Below are 23,191 nucleotides of genomic sequence, written 5' to 3' on the forward strand. Positions count from 1 at the left end.
ATAAAACTCGTGCATAAGCCTCAGGAGATCTCGCGACAATCTACACAAGCCCCAAATGGAAGAATCCCCAACCACCAACTAGGCAACTACTCCATCCGTTCCAAATTCCAACTTTTTTGAAGAGTCAAACCATTTTATATTTAATCAAAATTATAAAGATGATTATAAAAATTTATGAGACCGAATAGGTATACTATAAATAATATATTTAATGAAACTAATATTATTCATTTGATATCATAAATTTTACTACTTTATTGTATAAATTTGATCAAATTTAGATATTTTGACTTTTCAAATAAAATTAAAATAAATACGGAAGGAACGGAAGGAGTATTATCATCATCGCCGCGGAAAAAAGGGAAAGGCCCGAAAATATCTCGCACATGCTGGCGGGCTCACCGGACAGTTTGGGACAGGTTCGGACGGTGGGGCTGGACGTCCGACCAGTGGACGGCACGTCACCAGACGCCGTGTCGTCGACAGCGACACGCTGGACCGGGGGATCGCGATTAGAGGCACAATTGGGTGGTTAATTAACCGTCACATCAGCGTGCCCCGTGACATGGTCATAGATAGGGTGTGCAAAAGAGGCTAGGCGATTAGCTACTAATTTTAACCAAAAAAAAGTATAGAAACGATAAGACATATGCCTTATGTGTTGCATGCGTTGTGTGGTTGACAAGTGGACACCTGATTGTTGCAGGTGCTATGACATGCTGATGTTATACACTCACTCATTGATCAGTATTCGTCACGATGCGTCATGGCCCTTATTTTTCCCGACTCTGCTATTGCAACTTTTCCCCTTTTTCCTATAACTAACGCAATATAACCGGCATATGATTTCTGACCGGTGACAAATGCATTCTTCCTCTTTGTAATCCTTGTAGTGCAAGTGTATATAAGACTCGCTCGCTCGCCATGGAGACTGTCACATGCATGTTAATTAGCCCCCTTCATCATGTACCATACCATGCAACCCACCGGATCGAAGTTTGTTGGCACGTACTAGCTAGAACTAATAAGGTCTTTAAACTTTCCACTTTCCACATTCGTCCCTAAACTTCCAAAATGGTCAATCTAGTCCCCCAACTCTCGTTTTTGTCAAACACGTCGCTGTGCGGGTGTGGCACGAGACGAAAGTGAAATGTCCATTTTGCCCTTGTACCGGGAGCTTCTTATGCTGCTCATGTTCCTCTCGGTGGCACTGACAGCTAACCCCTCCGAGTCGCTGCTCCGTCGTCCCGATCGTCGATGCCCCTGTGCCGCTGACCACCCCCACACCACCGCTGAAGCCAGAGATGCGAGGAGTAAAAGAAAAAGAAAAAAATCCTAGCATGTAGGTCCCATCCGCCATTATGCAAGAGCCAAGGGCAAAATATATATTTCACATTCGTCTCATTCCACCATGCAGCGTCACGTCAGTACAAGGACGCGTTTGACTCAAAAGCAAGAGGTGAGGGACTATATTGACCCTTTTTCTTTTGAAGGTTTAAGGACGAGTTTGATCCTTCCTAGAAAGTTTAGGGATGATTTTAGCTATTTTACGAACTAATAATAATTAAGTAAAATTTTTGTCTACCTGATCGAGGACATGCGCACACAGCCTGCAAGCGAAGTCAAACGCTAGCTCGCTCCTCAATTCATCAGTACTCGTGTTTCGTACTCATCACATGCTGCACGCATGGTCCATCGTCAGATCTGATCCGTCATTGATCGCGTGGCTCCCACGTTGCCGCCACGCGGGACTGGAAGAGGCTGGGCGGCTAGGCCGGCCAGTCGGCAGCAGCCTGCCGGCACCGGAGCGCACCAATTGCCACGCGCCACGTCCGCTGCCCGTACTGATGCTTCCTCTCGCTGGCTCTTGCTCTCCCTGGATCTGGATGGAGCAGTTTGTTCACGGCGCCATGGCCAGGTCAAATCCCCGCATGCACCCGTACGTCTCCATGCATGTTCGGTTGTTTTCCATCGTCGTTGTCCGGCCTCGATGCCGATGGCATGGCATGGCATGGCTCAGCTCCGTCCCACGACACCACCGCATCACATGCACGCGGCCGCCCGGAGGGCCCGTACGTGGGCGGTGTTCCAAGGATCAATCAATTCCAATCTATCCATGGCACCGTGAACAACTGCTTCATCGTCCAGGGCATATGGCTTTGTTTCCGATGTCTCATTTTGCTTTGGAGAAAAAAGATGGTAACAATTCTATCGATCGCTCCGATAATCTGACCTCGGCTGAACTAAAATAATTAAACCTGTTCCCAGCGTCCATCCAAGCCGCAAACTTGATCCACAACTCAAAGAATCAAGATCCCCGGATCCCAAGCTGCGAGCTCAAGCCCCAATCGGAAGAATCCCAAGCGAGCTGCGCGCACGACGGCCCGCCACGTGGACGAATCAACCGTCCTTTGCTCTCCCTTCTTTGCCGACAGGGGCCCCGCCGGCCAGCAATGAATGATCCACCTGCAGGAAAAAGAGAAAGACGCCCGGAAATATCTCGCACATGCAGGCGGCCCCACCACCACGGGACAGTTGGGCCAGAGGTCTGGGCCGTTGGTTGGGCTGGGAGGTGAGCCACCGCGCCAATCCTACGTGGCTTACGTGGCTTCCGGTAGCATGTGAGTTACATAACTTTCATTATTTGAGATTCGTGGAAATATTTACATCCGTAGAATCTGACCCGTCACTTCAACCCTACCCTTCTCTCTCACCGCCAACTCCCTCTCTCACCCCGCTGCCGCCGCTGCCCGCACGCGCCCGCCTCTAGCCTGCGGCTGCGGCACCTGCATGCCCTCCTATTGCTTGCCTGCCGCCGGGAGGCCCCACATGGGTTGGGCGCGGCCGGCCACGGGTGCTAGTGTCGGGGCCACCGCGGCCCTCTTGTGCTCCGCAGCCGTGGCGGCCCCCTCGTGCTTGCTCGCCGCCGGGCACGACCCCTGCCTCCATACACAGCTGCCACTCTTTGCTGTCATCGGAGAAGAACATCGTTTTTTTCAGATATTATACTGAAATGTTGGAATAGCTTAAGAAAAATATTGACAGTAGTTAGTTTTCCAAAAATATTGAATGTAGTATTTCTAAATATTGATCTTTTTCTCAGAAAATGTTGAATGTAATCTTATGAAATGTTGAAAGTAGTTATTTTTCAAAAATGTTGAATGTAGTATTTCTAAATATTGATCTATTTCTTAAAAAATGTTGAACGTAATTTTTCGAATTAATTTTCCGAAATGTTATATTTATTTATCTATAAGTTGAGTTTTTTAGTTAGGTTTAATGGGCTTTAAGGCCGTATTTTATCCAGCACACGAAAGCTTCGTAGGAGCCCCAGCCACCGGCAGTGGGCACGTCAGCAAGTGCCGCGCTGTGGAAAGCGACACGCTGGAACGTTGGATGGTTGATTGGTCGCCACATCAGCGTGGCCCGTGACGTGGTCATAGGATCTCGTTTCAGATCTTTCTGGAAGTATCTGGGTTCGTGTGCGGGGGGTTGGCATCGGCCCCACCCTACAGTTGGACGGATGGAGGTGGTTAATTAAGCTGATACACCATCAACTGGACACCGTCGACAAAGACCGGCGTTGGTGATGTTGACAATAGTAGCGATACATTTTAATGGGTATGCAAGGTGGTTTCGTTTCGATCTTTTCAGGGATGAAATATCCGCGATGACTTGTAACCATCGATCCACGAACCCAATCTAGGCAGGCTAATAATACCGAAAAAAAGGGAAATCCTAGTGTCGCTTGTATGCCATCTGTTCATCTGCCTTTGCCGAACACCAGCCATGGTTACGTTTTTTTTCTTTTTTTGTTGACGAAAACCAGCCATGGTTGCTGCCGATTAATCCTCGTTACTATACATGTTGCTCTTCTAGAGGGGAAATTGAAGGCGTATGATTTACAAGCTACTTGTAAGAGCTGATTATCATGTGTTGATGTTTCCCTTGGTAATTGAATCTTGAAGGTTAAGCAGCTCAATTTTTTTTTATCTCATCGGTGCGCCAAAAAGTGAAGCAACCTGCAAAACTCTAAAGCAGCTAAACTCATCTCCCCATCCAGTTTGCTTTCTTGACGGATGTCCCTGAAAAGATCATACCATGCTATACAGTACATACTCATTGGAGAATGATCTTGAACGCAATTATTAGATATATAGCAAGCTAATCAAGCTAGAGGTCGTTAGTAAAAAGTTTCAACGCGTTGGGCCCTCCGTTTCTCCCACTTCGTTGTTGTAACTTTTTTTTTCTTCTTTTTCTATAATCAATATGCCAACTTTTGTTTGTTGTAACTCGAAAAGTGAGGATAATATAGTAAAAAAAAACATGTGCTTGGTGAAAAGGAGAGGGAGAGTACTATATTTTAGTGATCGATGCCAACCTTTTAGCTTGAGTGGTAGGGACTCTGGTTACTTGAGCTTGGTTGATGGGAGAAGGAATCGAAGGCTCCAAAGTCTTAGGGATTAAGAATGCGCCGCAGCGTGTACGCTTTCCACCGCAAAAAAAAGTTCGCTTTCTTCACGCGCCGGATCTGCTTTGGGATTGGGAAATGTTGGGCTCATGAGTTCCCCATGCAAATCTGGCCTCTATGAATTGATGATGAGAAAAAAACAAATTGATCCAAGAGCCACTCGGTGGCAGCATGCGGCTCTTATTGTTTCTGAAAAAAAAAATATGCACGTAGTGCTTCCTCAGAAGCACTCTCGATTTCGGGCGTGATGCACGCTTCAAATTTCCCGCGATAGATAAGCTATATACAAGAAAAATGAAACCATAGTGGCTTGGCTTTTCTAAATTTCGAGTTGTTTCCTCCAAAGCAAGGTAGTGGCATCTTCGTGGCTTTTTTTTTAATAAAAAAATTAGCCTCTGTTTGGTCCTTGTGACCGGTAAAGATTATACTACTCTGAAAGGCTGCAATATGAAAAGCAAATGTTTTTGAAAGAGATTTCTGGAATTGTGGTGCCGCCGAGCGTATCAAAAATGGCAAACGGAGTAAATCCTCATTTTCCTCGAATGAAGCATAAAATGCACTTGAGTAAAAAAATTATACTCTGAGATAAAAAAAATCAATCAATCAAATCAAAGTAAGAACTGAACCCATGAGAATCATCATGGGAGCTAATTGGAGCATGTGATCACACCATCACTGTTCGATCGAGAAGTCATTTAATTCTGCCGCAAGTCCACAACCACAGACATCACTGGCTTGATCACACCAAGCAACCGCTAACCAAAAACACCCGCAGCAACCTCACACTACTAATGACAGCGTCGCGCGAGGATGGGGATGGAAACCCATGTCGCGCGCAGCACGCGTAGATCCCATCGAAATGGCCACGCTGACCACACAACACGCTAGCTTTAGCTGCCAACTAATTCAGCTAGTTCTCACTCACTCTAATTGACAAGTCCATCATCAGCATGGGACAAGGCAAAATGAGAGAGAGAGAGAGAGAGAGAGAGAGAGAGAGAGACGAGAACAAAGTGGCACACAAAACAGAAGCCATTGGAGCCGCAGCGGTCGCAGGTGGCTGGCTGCTCGACGGCGGAGACTCCGGACTCTGGACGCCCCGCCGCCAGCCGGCATGGAAAAACTCAACGGACTAGGTCATGCGTGGATGAAACATGAAGGGATCGACTCATGCAGCCGGGCGTTTGATTCTGAATTTCAAAAGCTGACGTCGGCACTCTTGGATGCTTTCAAGAACATCGATATACAATATATAATTTTATATGGTAACGGCCAAAAGTAAAAGAAAAATCGACTTCACAAACTTCAATGAACTTTTATGATTTTATCACCTTTTCTCTTTATGATGTGGCAGTAATTCACCTAAAATGAGACTCTTTGAGTGTCTTTCTCAAATAAAAAAAAGGTTCACCAAAAAATGCTTTACAAAGTTTCACCGAAAATAATCTCTGTTTTTTTTAAAAAAGATAAATAAATATCTTTTGTCTACAATTAAATGTAAATATAAAAAGGAAAATGATTACGAGTGACGTAAAGCGTAGAGCTCCGGTTCCCCAGGACACCCACGAGCCATCCCTGTCAGTGCAGAGGAGGACGCGCCTGTACCCCCAATCTCTCCTTTTTAAACGCACGCCACGACGCTAACCGGCCCCCACCCACCACCCTTCGAATTTTCCTCCCCTCTCGGGCTCTCGGCCTCCCCTCCCCTCCTCTGCAGCGCAGCGCCGAACCCAACCACACGGCAGCGCGAGCTAAGCGAAGGAAGGCGAAGCCAAGCGAAGCGGAGCAAGGGTTTGCGAGGTGAGCGCTCGCGATATCCCCACCAAATCTTCTCTGCGCGTAGATGGTGGGATTAGGCGGGGGTTGAATTAAATTGAATCCTCGGGGGCGGAGGCGGACGGGGAATGCGGGATCCCGGCGGGGATCGCTCGGGTGCGGATCCAACCCTCGCCGCCCGCCGCCTTTTTTTTTTTGGTTAGGATCCGTCCGGTTCGATTTGTTTTGCCTTGTTCCTCTGGCTTGATTTTGGGGCGCTTGAATTGCCCCGATGGAAACTCATCTGCGGGGTTGATTTGCTGCCTCGTGTACGCGTGAGAGATGAGATTTCGCCAGCGCGAGATGGATTTTGCTCCTGTTTCGTGGCGCGATCCGTGGGTGGAATGCGATCTCGCTTGCCAAACTGGAGGGGGGAATTGCTTCCTGTTCAAATATGCCTTTCCTTCCGTCATCTCCAGATCAAGGGAAACGGTAGCACGCAAGTTTTGTATGCCAGCGACGCGAGCTTCTTGCGATACATACGACTCACGGGTTATTCTTGCCTCTTCTGTTGCCTCTGCTGCAGGTTCTGCTCTTGAGCGCAGGAAGCCTGGCGACCTGCCATGGACCTGGTGGGACCGTTGCTGGTGGCCATGGCCAGCTTGCTTGACGCTCCCGGGCTCCAGTTCTTCGGCTGGCTCATCACCGCGGGCTCCTTCGGCCTCGCTGCGCTCATCTACGCGCTCCTCAGGCTGCAGCGCGAGGCGTCGCTGTACTGGATCAAGGCGGCTGCCAGGGAGAAGCGGGCCGCCTGGAAGTCGCTGCGGTGCCCGAGCTCCAGCCACACGTGGTCCGAGGACTACTTCAGTGGCGGGCAGCCGTCGACGTGCTGCGTGTGCCTGTCGTCCCTCGGCTCTGCACAGGGCGTGGTGGGCTCCAGGGCCGCCGAGGCAGACGTGGTCCACCGCTGCTCTGTTTGTGGGGTGGCGGCGCACTCCTACTGCTCGAGGGGCGCCGAGAAGGACTGCAAGTGCGTCGCGCAGGCTGGTGTGTCGCCTTTGCTGCATCACTGGTCGGAGAGGTGGGTTGAGCTGGACGACAACCCGGAGATATCTTCCTTCTGTTACTACTGCGATGAGCCGTGTGGTGTGCCGTTCCTTGGCGTCTCTCCCATATGGCGCTGCCTGTGGTGCCAGCGGCAGATCCATGTTGATTGCCATGCGAAGCTGTTGAAGGAAACCGGGAACACTTGTGATCTTGGCCTTCTCAGGAGGCTTATTGTTCCTCCCCAGTCGGTGAAAGAGATTAGCGAAGGTCCAGCAATCAGTGGAATGTTGAACTCAATCAAGGAGGGGTTTTCATCACGTAGGAGTCGGGACAGGAGGCCACGCAGCAAGAAACGCATGAATAACCATCCTGGTGGCAAGACGAATCCGACTCCCACAAACAGCTCAATACTTGATTCAGTGCTTGAAGGATTTGCTAGATTGCAGGGCCTGGATGGAAAGTACGCACTGGCCAAGCCTAACTTATCTGAAAATTCTCTCAAGCAAACATTTGGATCTGGTATTCCTAATGGAGGAAAAAGAAAATATGAACTTGTTGATTTACCACAAGATTCAAGACCCCTGCTGGTTTTCATCAATGGCAAGAGCGGAGGCCGAAATGGGCCTTCTCTTAGAAGAAGACTGAACATGTTGTTGAATCCTGTACAGGTAATCTATCTTTCTATGTTGTACTCCCTCCGTTCCAAATTGTAGGTCGTTTTGACTTTTCTAGGCTCATAGATATTATTATGCACTTAGACATCTAGATGCATAATAATATCTATGAACCTAAAAAAGCTAAAACGACCTACAATCCTGAACGGAGGGAGTAGTTATAAGAAAGTAGAAAAAATCATTTTGTCAGCTGCCGAGTCAAATAAACTCTTTCGCAAGTTATTTCTTATGAACAGATCCTCTAACCATCAATTACCTTAGGTTGTTCTGATCTTCTAGATATGTGGTGCTGTCATCCTGACTAATATAAATACCGGATAGTCTGTTTCTGTTTAGCGCTGCCCTAATAGCATCTTGCTTTATGTTTCTCTTTTTGTAGGCACTTTATTTTAACTAGGCTATAGAAACCTATCTGTTTGTATTTTAGTTGAAATGGGGCTAGCACATTAATTCCATAACTGGAATTGTTGATTGTAGCATAATTAAACTCTTAGCTTTGCCTAATAATTCCAATCCTCCTTTCAGATATTTGAGCTAAGCGCTTCTCAGGGACCTGAAGTTGGATTGCAGCTATTCCAGAATGTAAAACATTTCAGAATCCTTGTTTGTGGTGGGGATGGAACTGTAGCTTGGGTTCTTGATGCCATTGAAAAGCAGAACTACGAATCTCCTCCCCCTGTTGCCATTCTTCCTTTGGGAACAGGAAATGACCTATCGCGTGTTATGCGATGGGGTGGAGGTTTATCTTCTGTTGAACGACAAGGAGGAATATGTGCACTTTTAAATGATGTTGACCAATCAGCTGTTACAGTGCTTGATCGCTGGAATGTAGCCATCAAAGAGAAGAATGGAACAGAAGGTCAATGCACCAAGCAAGTAAAATTTATGACTAATTATTTAGGTAAGTTTCGTCCTTCAAACCCCACCATCTCACTCAACAGTTCTACTGTTTAATATATTTCTTCAGTCTGAAGATGCTAACAATATTATTTATTTGTTCTGTCCTGTAGGTATCGGATGTGATGCAAAGGTTGCTTATGACTTCCACACCACTAGGGAGGAAAAACCAGATCAATTTTGCAGCCAGGTAGGGATAACATTTTATTTTTCTTTTACAGTTTACTCTTAGTCATGTTTGAGTATTTCTGTTGGAAACGAACTATTTCTTATCATCTTATGATTCCTTGAAAACTACTGAGAAATCTCTGCATCCTAAGCAGTTGTGATCATATAGGGTCTTCTATGCTTACCATATATTTGGTAGAAAACGTAATAAATGCATTACTTTTCTCATGCAGTTTGTCAACAAGCTGATATATGCTAGAGAAGGTGCTAAGGATATGATGGATAGGTCGTGCTCTGATTTACCATGGCACGTTAGCCTTGAAGTTGATGGAAAGAACATTGAAATTCCGGAGGTAACCTCCTTTATATCTTGCATCTGTCACGACTTTGTTATTTAATATATTTTGGAGGAGCTTTCTTATCTGGTATCCTCATCAGGATGCAGAAGGTGTGATTGTTATGAATATCCCTAGCTACATGGGGGGTGTTGATCTTTGGCAAAACGACAATGACCATGATGATGATTTCAGTTTGCAATCAATCCATGACAAAATGCTTGAGGTGGTCTGTATATCAGGGACCTGGCATCTAGGCAAACTGCAGGTACAGATAGTCTGCTTCCTTTTAAATGTTTCAATTATTTTGTCTCCCATTTTCCAGATGTGGTACCGTTCTTTCTGATATGTAGTAACAAAATTTAGGTAGCATTAGCATCTTACAATAATTCTTCTGTGGTTGATAGGTCGGACTTTCAAGGGCACACCGGTTGGCCCAAGGAAAAGTTATAAGATTGCACCTCCACAGTTCATTCCCTGTTCAGGTTGATGGTGAACCATGGATCCAGCCACCTGGCTGCCTTGAGATTTCTCATCGTGGACAGGTAATTTTCTTGTCTAGGAACAATGGACTTGCATCGTAGAGTTTGCATATGTTTTCATTCTGCATGTGAGGATGCTTCCCCATATGATGAAATGACTGTTTGTGATTTAGCATCAGGAGGTTTCTAGAACTTCTGATATCTGGTTTTCCAAAAGACCGATTGTAACTAGGGAACCTAAATCGTTAACATTTGTCAGTTATTAGTTGATTAATCAAGTATGATAGTAAAGTAGAAGCTGGGCAACTGGCCAATGAACTTAAAAGTCAATTTGAGCACCTTGAATAAACTTAATAGAACAGCTTAATCGACTGTCTTAATGTTGTGCAGATGTTCATGCTGAGAAGGACATCTGAAGAGCCCACTGGGCATGCTGCAGCAATCATGAGTGAGGTCCTCGTGAATGCTGAGTGCAATGGTGTGATCGACGCAGCTCAGAAGAGATTGCTCCTCCACGAGATTGCACTCCGTTTATCCTCCTGACACACTGTCTGCTCCTCCATCTGACAAAAGCTAACGCCATGTTGGCCATGTTGTATCGGCTGATACCAAGCACCACCCCTCTGTCGAGTAATCGCTTCCGTTGCACAGACACAAAGCACAAACTGTAGAGTTCATGTATACAATACAAAGAGGTAACAGAAGATTTCATGCGTTCGCATTTGGTTGTACCTTTTAAGATAGGTCCGTCGCTTCTTTGTGGCTGGGCTCATCTGAGCAGATTCGAAAGTGGCTGTCAAGTTGAGAGTATACCAGTCCATACAAAGAGTTTTGTAGTGCATAGAACATTTGTAACTACAAATAGGGCTCAATGAGCAGTGTAACTAGAACATCAGTGTTTCTTTCTTGGCAAAGATATAGAGATATAAGACTTCTCTGAGAAGATCTGTAATTTTGCTACTTCTGACAAGTGATATTGTGGTGCTGCCGTGGAGTAGTTCCTTATTATCTTGCTGGCTGTGTTCCTCCTGTATGGCTGTACTGTATCCCTACTACAGCACTGTTTATAACTGACACCACTCCTTGTTTCATTTCTAGTGCCAGAAAAGATTGCTTCGTTTCTTGTCTATACTGGAACGTCTGCAAATTCGATAGTGACAGCGTCCGAGACTGAACACGCGTCAACTATAATATCCAATGGAATTATAGTCATCAAAACAATTGTTCGCCGGTTTATCAAGGCAGTATGAACATGTAAATAATCTAAATCATCTCTCTTTGCCAGCCAACTGTATACGGCCATCTCCACGAACAAGCCCAAGCTCAAACTCTTGATCACTTACCGCCATGGCAGCTCCCACCGTACCTGAGCGGCGGTGCCTCCATGATGGGCAGCCGCCGCGTGTTGCTACTCTTGGCGCGCGCCATGGCCGCAGGAACTGCAGCAGCAGCAGCAGCAGGAGCAGGAGGAGGAGGCTCACCGATGCCATCATCTTCATCATCAAGCCATCTTGGCGCCCTGGGATGCTGAGGCGTCATGAAGAAGGAACCCTGGGGAGAGAGCTCTGTAACATCAGCATGCGCCAGGTGATCGGTGGAGGAGAGGGAGCGGTAGTGCTTCATGGCCTTCTTCTTCTTCAGAGCCTTGAGGACGAAGGGGATGAGGCCATCCATTTTTGCTCTCATACAAAGGAGGAAGCAGCTAGGGAGAGGACGATGTTCTTTGAAGTTCAAGTCTGTAAGGTATGCATGAAAATTGAAATGTTCCGCAAAGGATGAGGCAAAAGAATGCCTTTACCTTGGAACTTGGCCATCACCAATGATGTCATACATTGGCTTTTATTCAAGTAAATTGTTTGTCTTTATGATGACAACTCTTCGTGATGGTAAGCACGGCCATCTATAGGGTATAAAGTGTTTGCTATAACTGTAATGGAAACCATACATTATATATGCGTTGCATCCTTTGACAAATTCCATTTCACCTTTTTATAGCTTCTTAATAGGTTGGAACATTATTGACAATATAGAGTTGACAAGGACGGATGTTTTTAACCTTGCACCCGGTCAAGTTTGCCTTGAGATGTTAATTTTTTTTATGTGTCATAATAGTCCGGTGGGAAGGATAATACGCTGCACAATGAATTAGGAAATATGGAGCAAGAAGTATTCAAAATATCCTTCATATCTTTTGATCCAGCTAGAGGAAAAATAGCTCAAACTAAATAGCCACTAGCCAGTACCTCATATTATTCTTAACAATCCCATCCGTTTGTCAAGTAAATGAGCTAAGAAAGCTTAGATGACTATGTCAAGGTCAAAATTAGGGAAACAAATATAATAATGTAACATTCAAACCATTTGCAGTTTTGTAACTGCAACGACAGGCTTGTTAGTCTAGACTTTGGAGTTTGGATTATTAACTAGTTGGGATCTGAAAGTGGAGCTGGCCTTAACATAAGCATCTCTTCACAGCTGACGTGCAAATTCTAGGATTGGCAGTATCTCTGAGCCGTTAATCTTCAAAGTTGGCCAAAGAAAAAAAAAACTTGTACGACTGTTATCTCCTCATGCGCACATACAGTTCATCTTTGGGATCTCTTGATGAGTTGATACAAACAATGTATTTATCATCAGGATCTTCAGCACAGAACTAAGATTTTTTACAAGAAGAGGCATCCCAAGCAAAAATAAGAACAATTTGTCTCATTCATACATCTGTGGTTTGACATGGGTGTTGCATGCAAGAACAGGAATTGCAAGGAAACTACAACTTCGTGAAGATTGAGCAAAACAAGATCATTTCTCTCTCTTCTCTGTCTCTCTAAAACATAGCCAGTAAGGCAGTAACCTCTTCAAGTACAAATTACCTTAAGACAAGGTCACCCTAGCAATCTAATAGTGAGTAATAATTCCAAGCCTCACTGGATTTAATGGTTCTTGGAGACGAAGGTTAGGTAATACCAAGCTGAAAATGCCAGGCCAAGCACAAACAACGGGAGTAGGAAGTCCAGGAATGTGTTCGGATTAGGAGGGCCTTTGTTCCCTTGCATTGTCCTGGAATTTGGTGGCTCGAGGCCCCAAGGATCTGTGGCCTTTGATGCACTTGGACGCACGTAGCCCTTGATGGTTCCGATCAGGTAGCTGTCCATCATGCTGATGGCTGATGTGCTGTGACCCACCTCTTCAAATGCCTCCGTAGCATCCCCAGAGGCTTCAAGAATTTACAACAGCCAGAGAAAACCAAGCTTAGCACAATTCCATTTATGGAAGTATCTTTTTTGAAATGCGGTAAATGAAAAACATTACAATTTTGGTTCTTCACTTAAATTAAGATAACCTTTGTAATCTAAAAGGAACAACTATAGTGGAATCAGTGCACTGGTTTCATTTGGAAAGACAAAGTTAGCATAATTTGCTAGGCTTGAAGATTTGACCTAGATAGAGAACATGTTAACTAAGACATGCATTGGTCTCCCCTGGGCACAATATTTCCAACATCACCCTCTAGTCTCACTTTTGGCAAGCAGCTTTGGCATACTCGGATTTTATTTTTGGTTTGCCGACTTTTGAATTCGCCCAGATGTTGATTCTTTCTATTTTTCTAGGAAGAGTAGCAGATATAGGCATAAAGCATGGCAACAACATACCCAGAACAGGTAAATCCTTTTACCAACCAGGGTCCAGGAACTCAGCAACTCGAGTGTATCTAGCATATTATTTTTATCATCCCAAATGCCACATTCAAAGTAGCAAATCAGGATGTTTTATAACTTAATTCCTCATGTAGCGGTTACAGAACTTGCAGATCAAATTCAGTACTTCAGTTGGCCTTGCAAAGTCTCTCTGGCAAAAATAGCTATGCCAGAAGCCACGAGCCAGAGACAACGTGATGCCATTTCGAAAAGTTTGAAGTGGTAACTAGAAATGACGAAATTAAACTAACAAAATGATTTGGTACACAGATTACAGTTCTGTGAACAGATAAACAAGCAGGAAAATGAAGCAGAAAGGAAACTGAAGCAAAGCCAGGGAGCACAATCTTAGCCTACCTACCTGATGCATGGAGGAGCACATCCTCTCCCCCAGGGTGGTCCTCCAGGAACTTGGTGACATCATACACCTGAAACCAACCAGCCAGGGCCAGGCCAGCAAAATCATCAGAGTTAGACCAAATCGAATCAGATCTCTGTCTGTCTCCCCCAGCGAACCAGGAGAAAGCACAACATGAAAGATCTCCTCCCCGCTGACCTTGCCGCCGATGACGACCCAGCAGTCCTTCCTGGAGGCGTGGAGGGCGACCTCGGACGCGGCGAAGAGCTTGTTGGCCTCCCCCGCCATGGACGAAGGCCGACGGGCGCGCTCTTGTTCTACCTGTCTTGCTTGCTCTGTCCCTGTCCTTACGGTGGGATGGGGGAGGGAGGAGAGACCGAGAGAGATATCGAGGAGCCGAGGGAAAATCTTGGAGCAAGCCGAACTAAGCTGAGCTGAGGTGAGCACGCCAAGAGAGCTGCCTGTGCTCTGGTTGGTCACGGGTTGGTAGGTGGTGGCTGGGGTTGGCTCGTCGGAGACGACGAGGCGCCCACCCGTCAGGGCCGCGAATGGGCTGCTATTCGAGCGTGGGCTAAGGCCGTGATGTCGAAAGCACAGCCCACTTTGGTCCGCTGCGATCGTCAGTTGCCGCGGCTTGGTCTCTTAAAAGGGGAAATCTTGGCGCCGTTTGGCTCCTCAAGTCCTCAACCGTTTTGGTCTCAAATCTTTCCCCGCATCAAATCGCCGCCGCCGCCGCCGCCCGCCGGTGACCTCCCGCCGGCCCTGCCGGAGTGCCGCCGCCAAGATCTGAGCCGGTACGTGCGTCTCCCTCGCCGCATTTCTTGGTCGGCTCGTCTCTGCTTTCTTGATTCTTCCGTGTTGCAATCGGCTTAGGGAGGAATCCGTTCGACTGCTCGCCCTCACATCGCACTACGGCTACGGAAATCCAATCGAATCCTTAATCATGAGAACGCGCACAGAAATTAAGTCTGATGACTGATTGATTACACGTTTACACGTCTTTTTTACTAGTGCTTATATTTAGTTCAGAAGCTTCTACAAAAAACCCCCCTCTCCAAGTAGACCGGTTGCTGTGGGAATTTGTACGGATTAGTCCAAATCTCCAATCTGTGCATGCAAGGTTTCCTGTCTTAGAATGGTTCCCAAGTACTGTTGTGTTCTAGATATTTGGCATGTGTAGGTACAAAATTCAGTTCTTAGGTCTTAGTGGAATGGAGGAGTCATGATATTGTTGAAGGGAACCGATTGGAATGCATTTATTTGTTTAAATCTTCATTTAGCTCTTTCCATTTGTAGCCATGGCGGATGAACCTTCGGACGCGTGCTCACGCACAGATGGAGATGGTGTGAGGGCTGGCAGGAACAACAAAAGAAAATCTTCTCAAGCATGTTCATATAGGTTCATAATAAGAAACGAAAGGGAGTGCTATGTGATTAGTGTCTTCGCTGCTGTTGTTTTCCTGCTCGTATATCTCTTTACCGAATATGATGATGAAGAAGAAAGCGACGAGGAAGATGGAGAGGAAGAAGGGGAGAGATGTGAAGAGGATGGGAAAGAAGAGGATGAAGAGGAAGAGGGCAACGATGAGGGGGAAGAGGAAGAGGATGGCGAAGCGCATGCTGAGCTCCTTAAGGTTACTGTGGATTGCTTCATAGCAACAAAGGCATGGGCAGAGCTCGAGCTTGGCTCAGGGAACGCAAACATTAAAGAAATCGTTGGTATGCTTCGATTCATACCGGGATACGACGAAGCAGTAAAGGCAAGACAAGACAGGAAGCCGTAAAGGTAGAATGACGCCTCAAGTTCTCAGACATACGAAATAATTCATAGTTGGTTCTAATGGTAGGAAGTTCATGTTGCTGATGGCACTTCCAAACTGTATCCATTGCATGTGTGGACCAAATGGCTGCTACTTGTACGGGGCTTCAAAGTTCCAATGATATGCTATTTTAATTAATTTTTTTTTTGAGAATTGTATGAACTTGTTAGCAATTGGGTAGCTGCTCTTGTGTGTTTCAAAATTTCTCTGACGATGATCATTACCTGTTAGGTTTGGCACTTCCTTTCTTTGCGTAAAATGAATGACCTGGTGCAACTGTCAAAATTTGTATATTGCTGTTCATGGAAGAAATGATGAGTCAGCAATCATTAACCTTCTCTATCGAGCACACAAAATGGGCTGCCTCAGCTCCGGCCACCAACCCTCTCAGATCCGGCTTGCCGTGTCCTCCTGCCAGGGATGGTGGTACGTACTACGCGTGCTCTCTCCATCAGAATTTTTTTGAAACGAACTCTCTCCATCAGAATTGGTTCAATTTCTGCAGTTTATCGTTGTATAGCTGTGCAGATGGAGTATTAAGGGGGTGTTTGGATACACCCCACTAAAGTTTAGCACCTGTCACATCGGATGTTTGGATGCTAATTAGGAGAATTAAACATAGGATGGAGTCTAATTCACGAGACGAGTCTATTAAGTGTAATTAGTCCATGATTTGACAATGTGGTGCTACAGTAACCATTTGCTAATGATGGATTAATTAGGCTTAATAGATTCGTCTCGCGAATTAGCACAGGGTTCTGCAATTAGTTTTATAATTAGCTTATATTTAGTCCTCCTAATTAGCATTCGAACATCCTATGTGACATTGCTAAAATTTAGCACCTAGTATCCAAACACCCCCTAAGTCTGTCTGATGGATATGGTTCGATCATTATCTCATACGCATCATGCAGTAGTGCTTCTTCTATGATTCCCCCTCGGCCTATGCTACACGTGCATTGTAGTAGTTCTCACTGAAGTCTTGTACAGTACAACCACGTAATTTCCATCTCAAGTTTCTTATTTGCCTCGCTGTTCTAAAATTTGGTACGATGCAAACTTTAGTTGTAGCTAATAGATTTTGTGACCTTGCATAAGGGAATCTGCTGGAATTAATTAACATCTTGAATGTATGTTCATCGGGAATAATATTTTGTAGTTTTGTTGGGAGAATGTTTCCCCAACAGAACAGAAAGAGGGTTTTTTCCGGAAGCTAAACGAAAGTGTCTCCATGGTTGAAATCCGTATTTTATTTTGGGAGCAATATGCCCCAAATGTTTTTCTGTGCCCTTAAATTATGAAGGAGTGGCATATTATTTATTTCCCACAGCATGCCTTTTATTTTATCATTACAAGCAAATTCTCGTGCCCATTGCTAAAATCTCCTACACAGGGTGTAGTGAAGAGAATTTATTTTTATAAATACTCTTATCGATACTTATTTTGCTGTCGATTCGAACCCAGGACCTCTAGAACACAAGTGGAGAGACTCTCTAGTCGTCCCTACTACCGCGCTAAATATTGAAGACAAAAAAGGTTGCCAAAGTCGGAAATTCCAGAATTGTTTGTTCACAAGTTCATGCCCTTGCTAATTTAGAAATGTCTAAAGAAAAGCAGGTCCCAGAGAGGACCACCATGTTTTTACATATACCTGGGCCTGATATTGGCGACACATGCAACGCCATTGGTGCAAGTAGCACAAAAATAATCCACAACAAGCTGGGCAGCTGGCTACTCTTTACTATGATCATATATATGATAATAATATATGACAGCTATTAGAAAATGGCTTGATGTAGAAGAAATTGGTTCTTCCCAAGGGTGGGTTAGCTATTCGTTTAGGACGAAATCATGCATGTTCCATTTTTTGGTGCCAAATGCAGCACAACAAGGACGCCCGTGGATAAAAATATGCATGATAACTGGAAACACAACGTCCAAAAATAAAAGATAACTGGAAACAAAGAGTATTACAGAGATCGATCGGTGGCCAGGGTGCATGCGTCGACACGCCTTATTTACATGGAAAAGTGCCAGGTTTATTGAAGTTCACCTGCGAGCAATTCGCCCTCACGTCGTACGACCTTGTGCTGATCCACCCCTTGGACTTGAACCACACGCTGCCCATCACCAGCACCGTGCAGTTGGACCAGTCCTTCTCGCCGGCGGGGGCCGGCGGCGGACTCCTTTTCTCGTTGGAGCTTTCCCCCGGCGTGCTCCCTTGCTCGGATTTCCAGTACTCGGCCGACACGTCGATGCGGGCCTCTTTTCCCGGCGGCTGCGTCGTGCCGTCGTCCAGCGAGCTCCGGTCGGCCACCGCCGGCACCCACGCCTCCTCAGTGTACCATATCTCGGCGCTGAGGGCGCCGTAGTGCACCGCCGTGTGCGGGCTGCTGTTGTTCACCACGAGTGTGAATTTGTGGTACTTGGTATCTTGGTCGGCTTTGTCAATTGTTGTTGGGTTCTCGATAGAGAAGGAGATGTGCGCGGGGGAGATGCTGATGAAGATGGCGGCCGTGATGGCGTTCACCACCAGGCTTCCTATCAGGGCTACAAGTACGATGTGCTTGTGGCTCCATTTTCCGGGAGGAGGGATCTGGATCGCCATGGCCGGTGAACTGTGACTGTCAGTACGTAGTTTGGCAGCAACCATGGAGTGCATTGGCTGTCTTTATATACACTAGTTGGCCTTGGAGGCTCCGATCCCCTGGAGACCCTGGAGAGTCTTGCATACCGACGACAGCGATAGCGTCTCTGTGTGCATTGGGCCGGGTTACGTTTTTTCGTGTTAGCTAGCGTACACGGAAACATGCAATCCCAGACTTGCACACATAAGGAGAACTGTCAACTCATTGCATAATAATGTCACCTAATGCAAAACCAAAAAGGACTTGAGAGCAAGCCAAAACAACCCACATTCGCTGCTACCGTGATGTCGGTGTTCTAATATTAGATACTATTCCAAACCTCCACATCAAGTGATGCTTTAGCCGGCAGTGAAAATAAACTAAGCACGCTGCATTTGAAAATAAAAGTATGCTTCTAATATAATTAATTTCCTCTCTTTGCCTTTTGTCAGCATCGTCCCTTGCTTGGCACTGACTCAACTTAAAAGGTACTGTATCATTTTTGTTGTAAGACACACAAAAAACAAAATAAAAAATCATTTGGCCGACAATTAGATCAAGAGTATAGGGTTTTGTGATCCAAAGTGATCAATGTAATTTGCGCAGGCAAGTTGTGTCACATAAAAGCTCATTCCAAAATACAGTATAATTAAGGATCTTAATTTGTTGATAAAGATATACCAAGCATTACAAGTGCAAACGAATCATAAATCCGAATACAATATAGGAAATACAAACACACGAAGTTTAATAAAAATTCTACCATTTCATGCGCTCACACTTGTCCTAGCCTTCAATGCACACAAGGGCGGCCTGAAATAGAAAAACGTGATTGCATTCATACTTTGTGTAAGGTGGTTCTTATTACCCTAAAATGAGGTGTTTTTGTTTTCCCTGTCGTGCTAGTCCTGTCATCAGTTCCATCAGGAAAATTAGTTTTCCTGTTTTCTCGTCGGTTTTGCCTATTTCCTTGACTGTTTTAATAAGCGCTAGGAAAATTCCTATTTCCAGTAGTGCAATAAATAAAGTACCTAGATCCACATATATGTGCCCCTTCTTATAGGTGGTATTTGGGTCTGCATGAGTACACACACACACACACACACATCGATCTTCTCCCTCCCTTGTCCACTCATGTTCGTAATGAGCAAGCGAAGTGGGCGCGAGATGAGTGACATAAAATATGTTATTGCAGGCGACGACGGCGAGCACACGAGGTTCCCCTGCCTCGACATGGTGCGCTACGCGATGGCCGCCGCGGTGACCACGCTCACCATCGCCGTGATCGCGTTGGTGATCCACGCCGTGCTCCGCCCCGAAGACGTCAGCCTCTCCATCAACAACGGCTACATTAGCGCCGACAGGCTGTGGGAGCGGGACGTGCGTGTGCTGAAGGTAGGCGTGGGGTCGACGGCACAGCCAAGCTCCACCCTTAGCGAGAAGGCAGAAGAACCGGAGCTCGGAACAGTGACGAAGTCGTCCAGCCGTCCTTACCCGACGGAAGCCGAAGTTTCCCAAGTGAACCATCAACCAGCATTTGACGTCACTATTGGAACATCAAGCGGACTTCCCAAGGAATGCTTCCTTGGTTGTGGTTCCGGATCCGGTGAAGGAGCAGGCCAGCAGGATCAGCCTGCTACTCAGCAGGTGACGTTGCGCAAGGCGACTACGACGAATCTTCTTGTCATCGTCGTCGCCAAGAACCCCAGCGGCCGCACCAGGATCGACTGCAACGGCACGACGGTGAGCCTCTTCGACATGCAGGCCCCACATGAGCCGATCGGCAGCAGCCTGAAGCTGGGCAACTTCACGGTGCCGCCGCAGACGACGATCACGCTGCAGGAGCGGCTCAAGATCACAGACACCAGCTACATCTGGGACAACTACAGCGGCGAGGTCAGGTTCAGCGTCATGGTGATGGTGAGCGCCAAGGTCACCTCCTACCCGCTGAACAAGCCCAATACCAAGGTGCAGACCTACGTGTGCCAGCCGGTCACCGTCGGCCTGACAGGCTACGAAGCCATCTATGCCACCGACCAAGTTGATTGCTGGACAAGGGCACCACCACCCTCGCCGGCGCCGGCACCGGCACCGGCACCGGCACCGGCACCACGGCCATGATGGCCAGCAAGTTATTAGCAGGCTTTCCTCATATCAAAGTTTTCATCTTCAACTTGGTGTCACGTGCGTGTGATTTCATTGCCTGCGTGTGAAAGTGTGATTTTTGCATAATTAATTTCGTCCAGATGGGCCTTTTGTTTCAGCAACAACGTGTACATGCATGTACCAGCCAGTTATTTAGCATTTGGATGGAATTTCAAGTGTTTTTTGTTTGTATTAATAATCTAAGCTTGGACTGGCTACTCATCCCCTATCTTAAATTCATTCTCCCACACTACTAAACCCTATTTCTCTCCTACTCGGCTACTCCCTCTCCCTCGCAAAACCACATAACTTTTGATTCTAACGGTTAATTAAAGACGTCAATTATTTGATGCGTCGTTCTTCAGCTCCAACGTACATCTCTGCTCATTGCATCCAACTTATTTCGTCAGATTTTGTTTGAAACCTTGCCGGCCTCACCTTGGCCCTTGGGAACAATCTCCACACCACCAGGGAACTCGCGAGGAGTTGATCTCTGCTACTTGAACGTACCGAAGAACCATTCGAACTAGTAGCCAAGAATATATAATGTGTGCATGCTTTTTGTTTGACGCATGCATACATTGCCTTGCAGCTTAGGAGCCTCGGAGGTTCAGCTAGCTGCGGAAGTTTGAGTTATCTGCCGAGGTCAGTGATAGCCGCGAGCCCACGAGGGATCAGCTCGTCGCGGAGCTTTTTGCTGCAGAGGGTCTGCAGATGAGCTTCCTGCCGCGAGGGTTCTAAGTAGACAGGAAGTGCAGACTCGGCTTGCTAATTAGCGTAGCATGGTTATTAAAACTATTATTTGCTAGGATCGGAGCTCCATTGTAGCCTTTCGTTGCTGCGTTCGGTTTGGGCGTTATCCTCGATCCAAAGTGCATTAAGGCTAATCGTGGCATTATCCTCTTTTATAGGTTACACGGAGGTTCTGCTATGAGGGTCAGCTTCAATGCCGTGTTATACAACAGCTTCGAGGGTTCTTTCAATTGAGGTTTAGTTATTAGTCATTAGTAGTTAGCTTCGAAGCCCCAAGTAGTAAAGAAGATGCAATGTTAGCCGGGTTTTGTTCGTTGATCCCGAACTAGCAAGGTTATCCGAGTTTTGCTGTCTTGGCTCAAAACTAGCGAGGTTAGCCGAGTTGTTTAGTTTTGAGGTTAGCCGAGTTTTCGAGCACAACTTGATTTGCGACTTTGTGAGGTTAACCGTACTGGCCTCTAGCCTCGAGTGCGTCCGGATTGCGACTTTGTGAGGTTAATCAGTTTGGAAATGACTAGTAGCCTGAGGTTAACTTTGCAAGGTTCACTGATGGAAGGTGCAGCCTAGCTCTGTGCTTGTCTTGTGTACGGTCGGAGTACCCTCGAGGGTTGAAAGATCAGTCCTGTAGAGATCGGCACTTGCCGCGAGACGGTGAGCTTGCCGGGGAAGTCGTGCTTGCTGCGAGGTTCTAGCCTTTAGGGTTGAGCATCTTTTACTCTAAGGTCTTGAGCAGTACGCTATGTTCAAGTATTTTAACTTTACCACCATAAAACTGATTAAATAAAAGGAATCAATGCTCATCACCAAAACAAAGTGGTTGAGTCGGTCACTCAGCAAGGGTGAAAGAATGACAAAGAGACTGGTAAAATGCTGAAATTCCACTTGCATTATTTTACCTTAACGTCATTAGGGAGATAAAGTGAAAGAAATCCTGTGCTTCTTTTGATGAGATGCAGATGCTTGAAAAAATATATTGGCAGGTCCTGCCAGCTTCGATCATGCATTTGATTATCTAGAGCATATAGAGCATATGTGTCGGTGCTTCCGGGTTTTGCTCCGGAAAAGCTCGGGTGTTGCATGCGTGTAGGTAATGCATGGGTGGGTGCTTCTCTCAACATACGAGGCTGAGTCTCCTGGAAGCATCGAGGGTAGAGCTGCAAGCTTTTTCTTTGTTTAATATCATGGGTGAGCTTCGATTGGATTTGTTGGTTTCCATTAGCCAGAAATTAGCGACGGTCATCATAGCTTTGTTTCCTTTGCCAAAGCAAGTGATAAACCATCAAAAGAATAGTCATTATAAATCACATGTTTTTTGTTGTTGTGAAGCGAGATGGAAATGAACGAAGGTGACGTGATCAAATAATTTATTCTGGGGAGAAAAAATATGCGCTTCGTTCTATATATTTTTCTCCTTTGGTGGTATATCGTGAACTTTTATTTCGTGTGGAAACCACGGTGGGTACCACTGTTGGGATTAGAAATCCCGAACAGATTATAGAGAGAAAGAGGAAGGAGAGAACAAGCCAAGTGAACCAAATGACCAAATGACCAAAAGTCCCCTCCTCCAAACCCTAGGGCTCTATTTATAGGGAGGAGGAGGTACCTATTTATATTAATTTTATTGGTGGGATTGAATATTACAGACATGTTCTAGACTTTACAAAAAGATCTCTGGATGTTACAACTGAGTCTCTAGCCCTATGAGATGGCTGAATTTATTATCCTATGGGATCTTGTGCAAGGGGTCCAATTTACTCAACAGGAGGATTCTATCAGGTGGCGATGGACTGCGGACGGCTCCTACTTGGCACAATCTGCTTATCAGGCTCAGTTGCAAGGGACATTTACTACCATGCAAGGGGACAGCATCTTGAAAGCACACGCTGAAGGGAAACTGAAGACTTTTGCCTAGCTTCTAACTCAATCCAACATACTGACAGCGGACAAACTGATAATCAGGCATT

General features: G+C 46.0%; 2 protein-coding genes and 1 long non-coding RNA gene across 3 annotated transcripts; 2 read left to right on the forward strand and 1 right to left on the reverse strand.

Moving 5' to 3' along the window:
* Positions 1-6,112: 6,112 nt before the first annotated feature.
* LOC117848481 (diacylglycerol kinase 2) lies at positions 6,113-10,837 on the forward strand. The gene is made up of 8 exons (XM_034729911.2): positions 6,113-6,271; positions 6,813-7,941; positions 8,473-8,848; positions 8,958-9,034; positions 9,246-9,365; positions 9,451-9,615; positions 9,755-9,892; positions 10,220-10,837. The coding sequence occupies exons 2-8, from the start codon at positions 6,850-6,852 to the stop codon at positions 10,370-10,372; spliced, it is 2,121 nt and encodes a 706-aa protein (XP_034585802.1). The 5' UTR covers positions 6,113-6,271; positions 6,813-6,849; the 3' UTR covers positions 10,373-10,837.
* A 1,675-nt stretch (positions 10,838-12,512) lies between these two features.
* LOC117848482 (uncharacterized) lies at positions 12,513-14,375 on the reverse strand. Its single transcript, XM_034729912.2, has 3 exons — positions 14,081-14,375; positions 13,886-13,952; positions 12,513-13,043 (listed from the first exon to the last, which is right to left on the reverse strand). Exons 1-3 carry the CDS (start codon positions 14,168-14,170, stop codon positions 12,760-12,762), a joined length of 441 nt encoding a protein of 146 aa, XP_034585803.1. The 5' UTR covers positions 14,171-14,375; the 3' UTR covers positions 12,513-12,759.
* Positions 14,376-14,379: 4 nt separating this feature from the next.
* LOC140222338 (uncharacterized) lies at positions 14,380-15,882 on the forward strand. Its single transcript, XR_011897725.1, has 2 exons — positions 14,380-14,676; positions 15,179-15,882. It is a non-coding gene; the product is annotated as an uncharacterized lncRNA (long non-coding RNA).
* Positions 15,883-23,191: the final 7,309 nt, after the last annotated feature.

The sequence above is a fragment of the Setaria viridis genome, chromosome 3 (assembly GCF_005286985.2).
Source record: "Setaria viridis chromosome 3, Setaria_viridis_v4.0, whole genome shotgun sequence".
Lineage (NCBI taxonomy): Eukaryota > Viridiplantae > Streptophyta > Magnoliopsida > Poales > Poaceae > Setaria > Setaria viridis.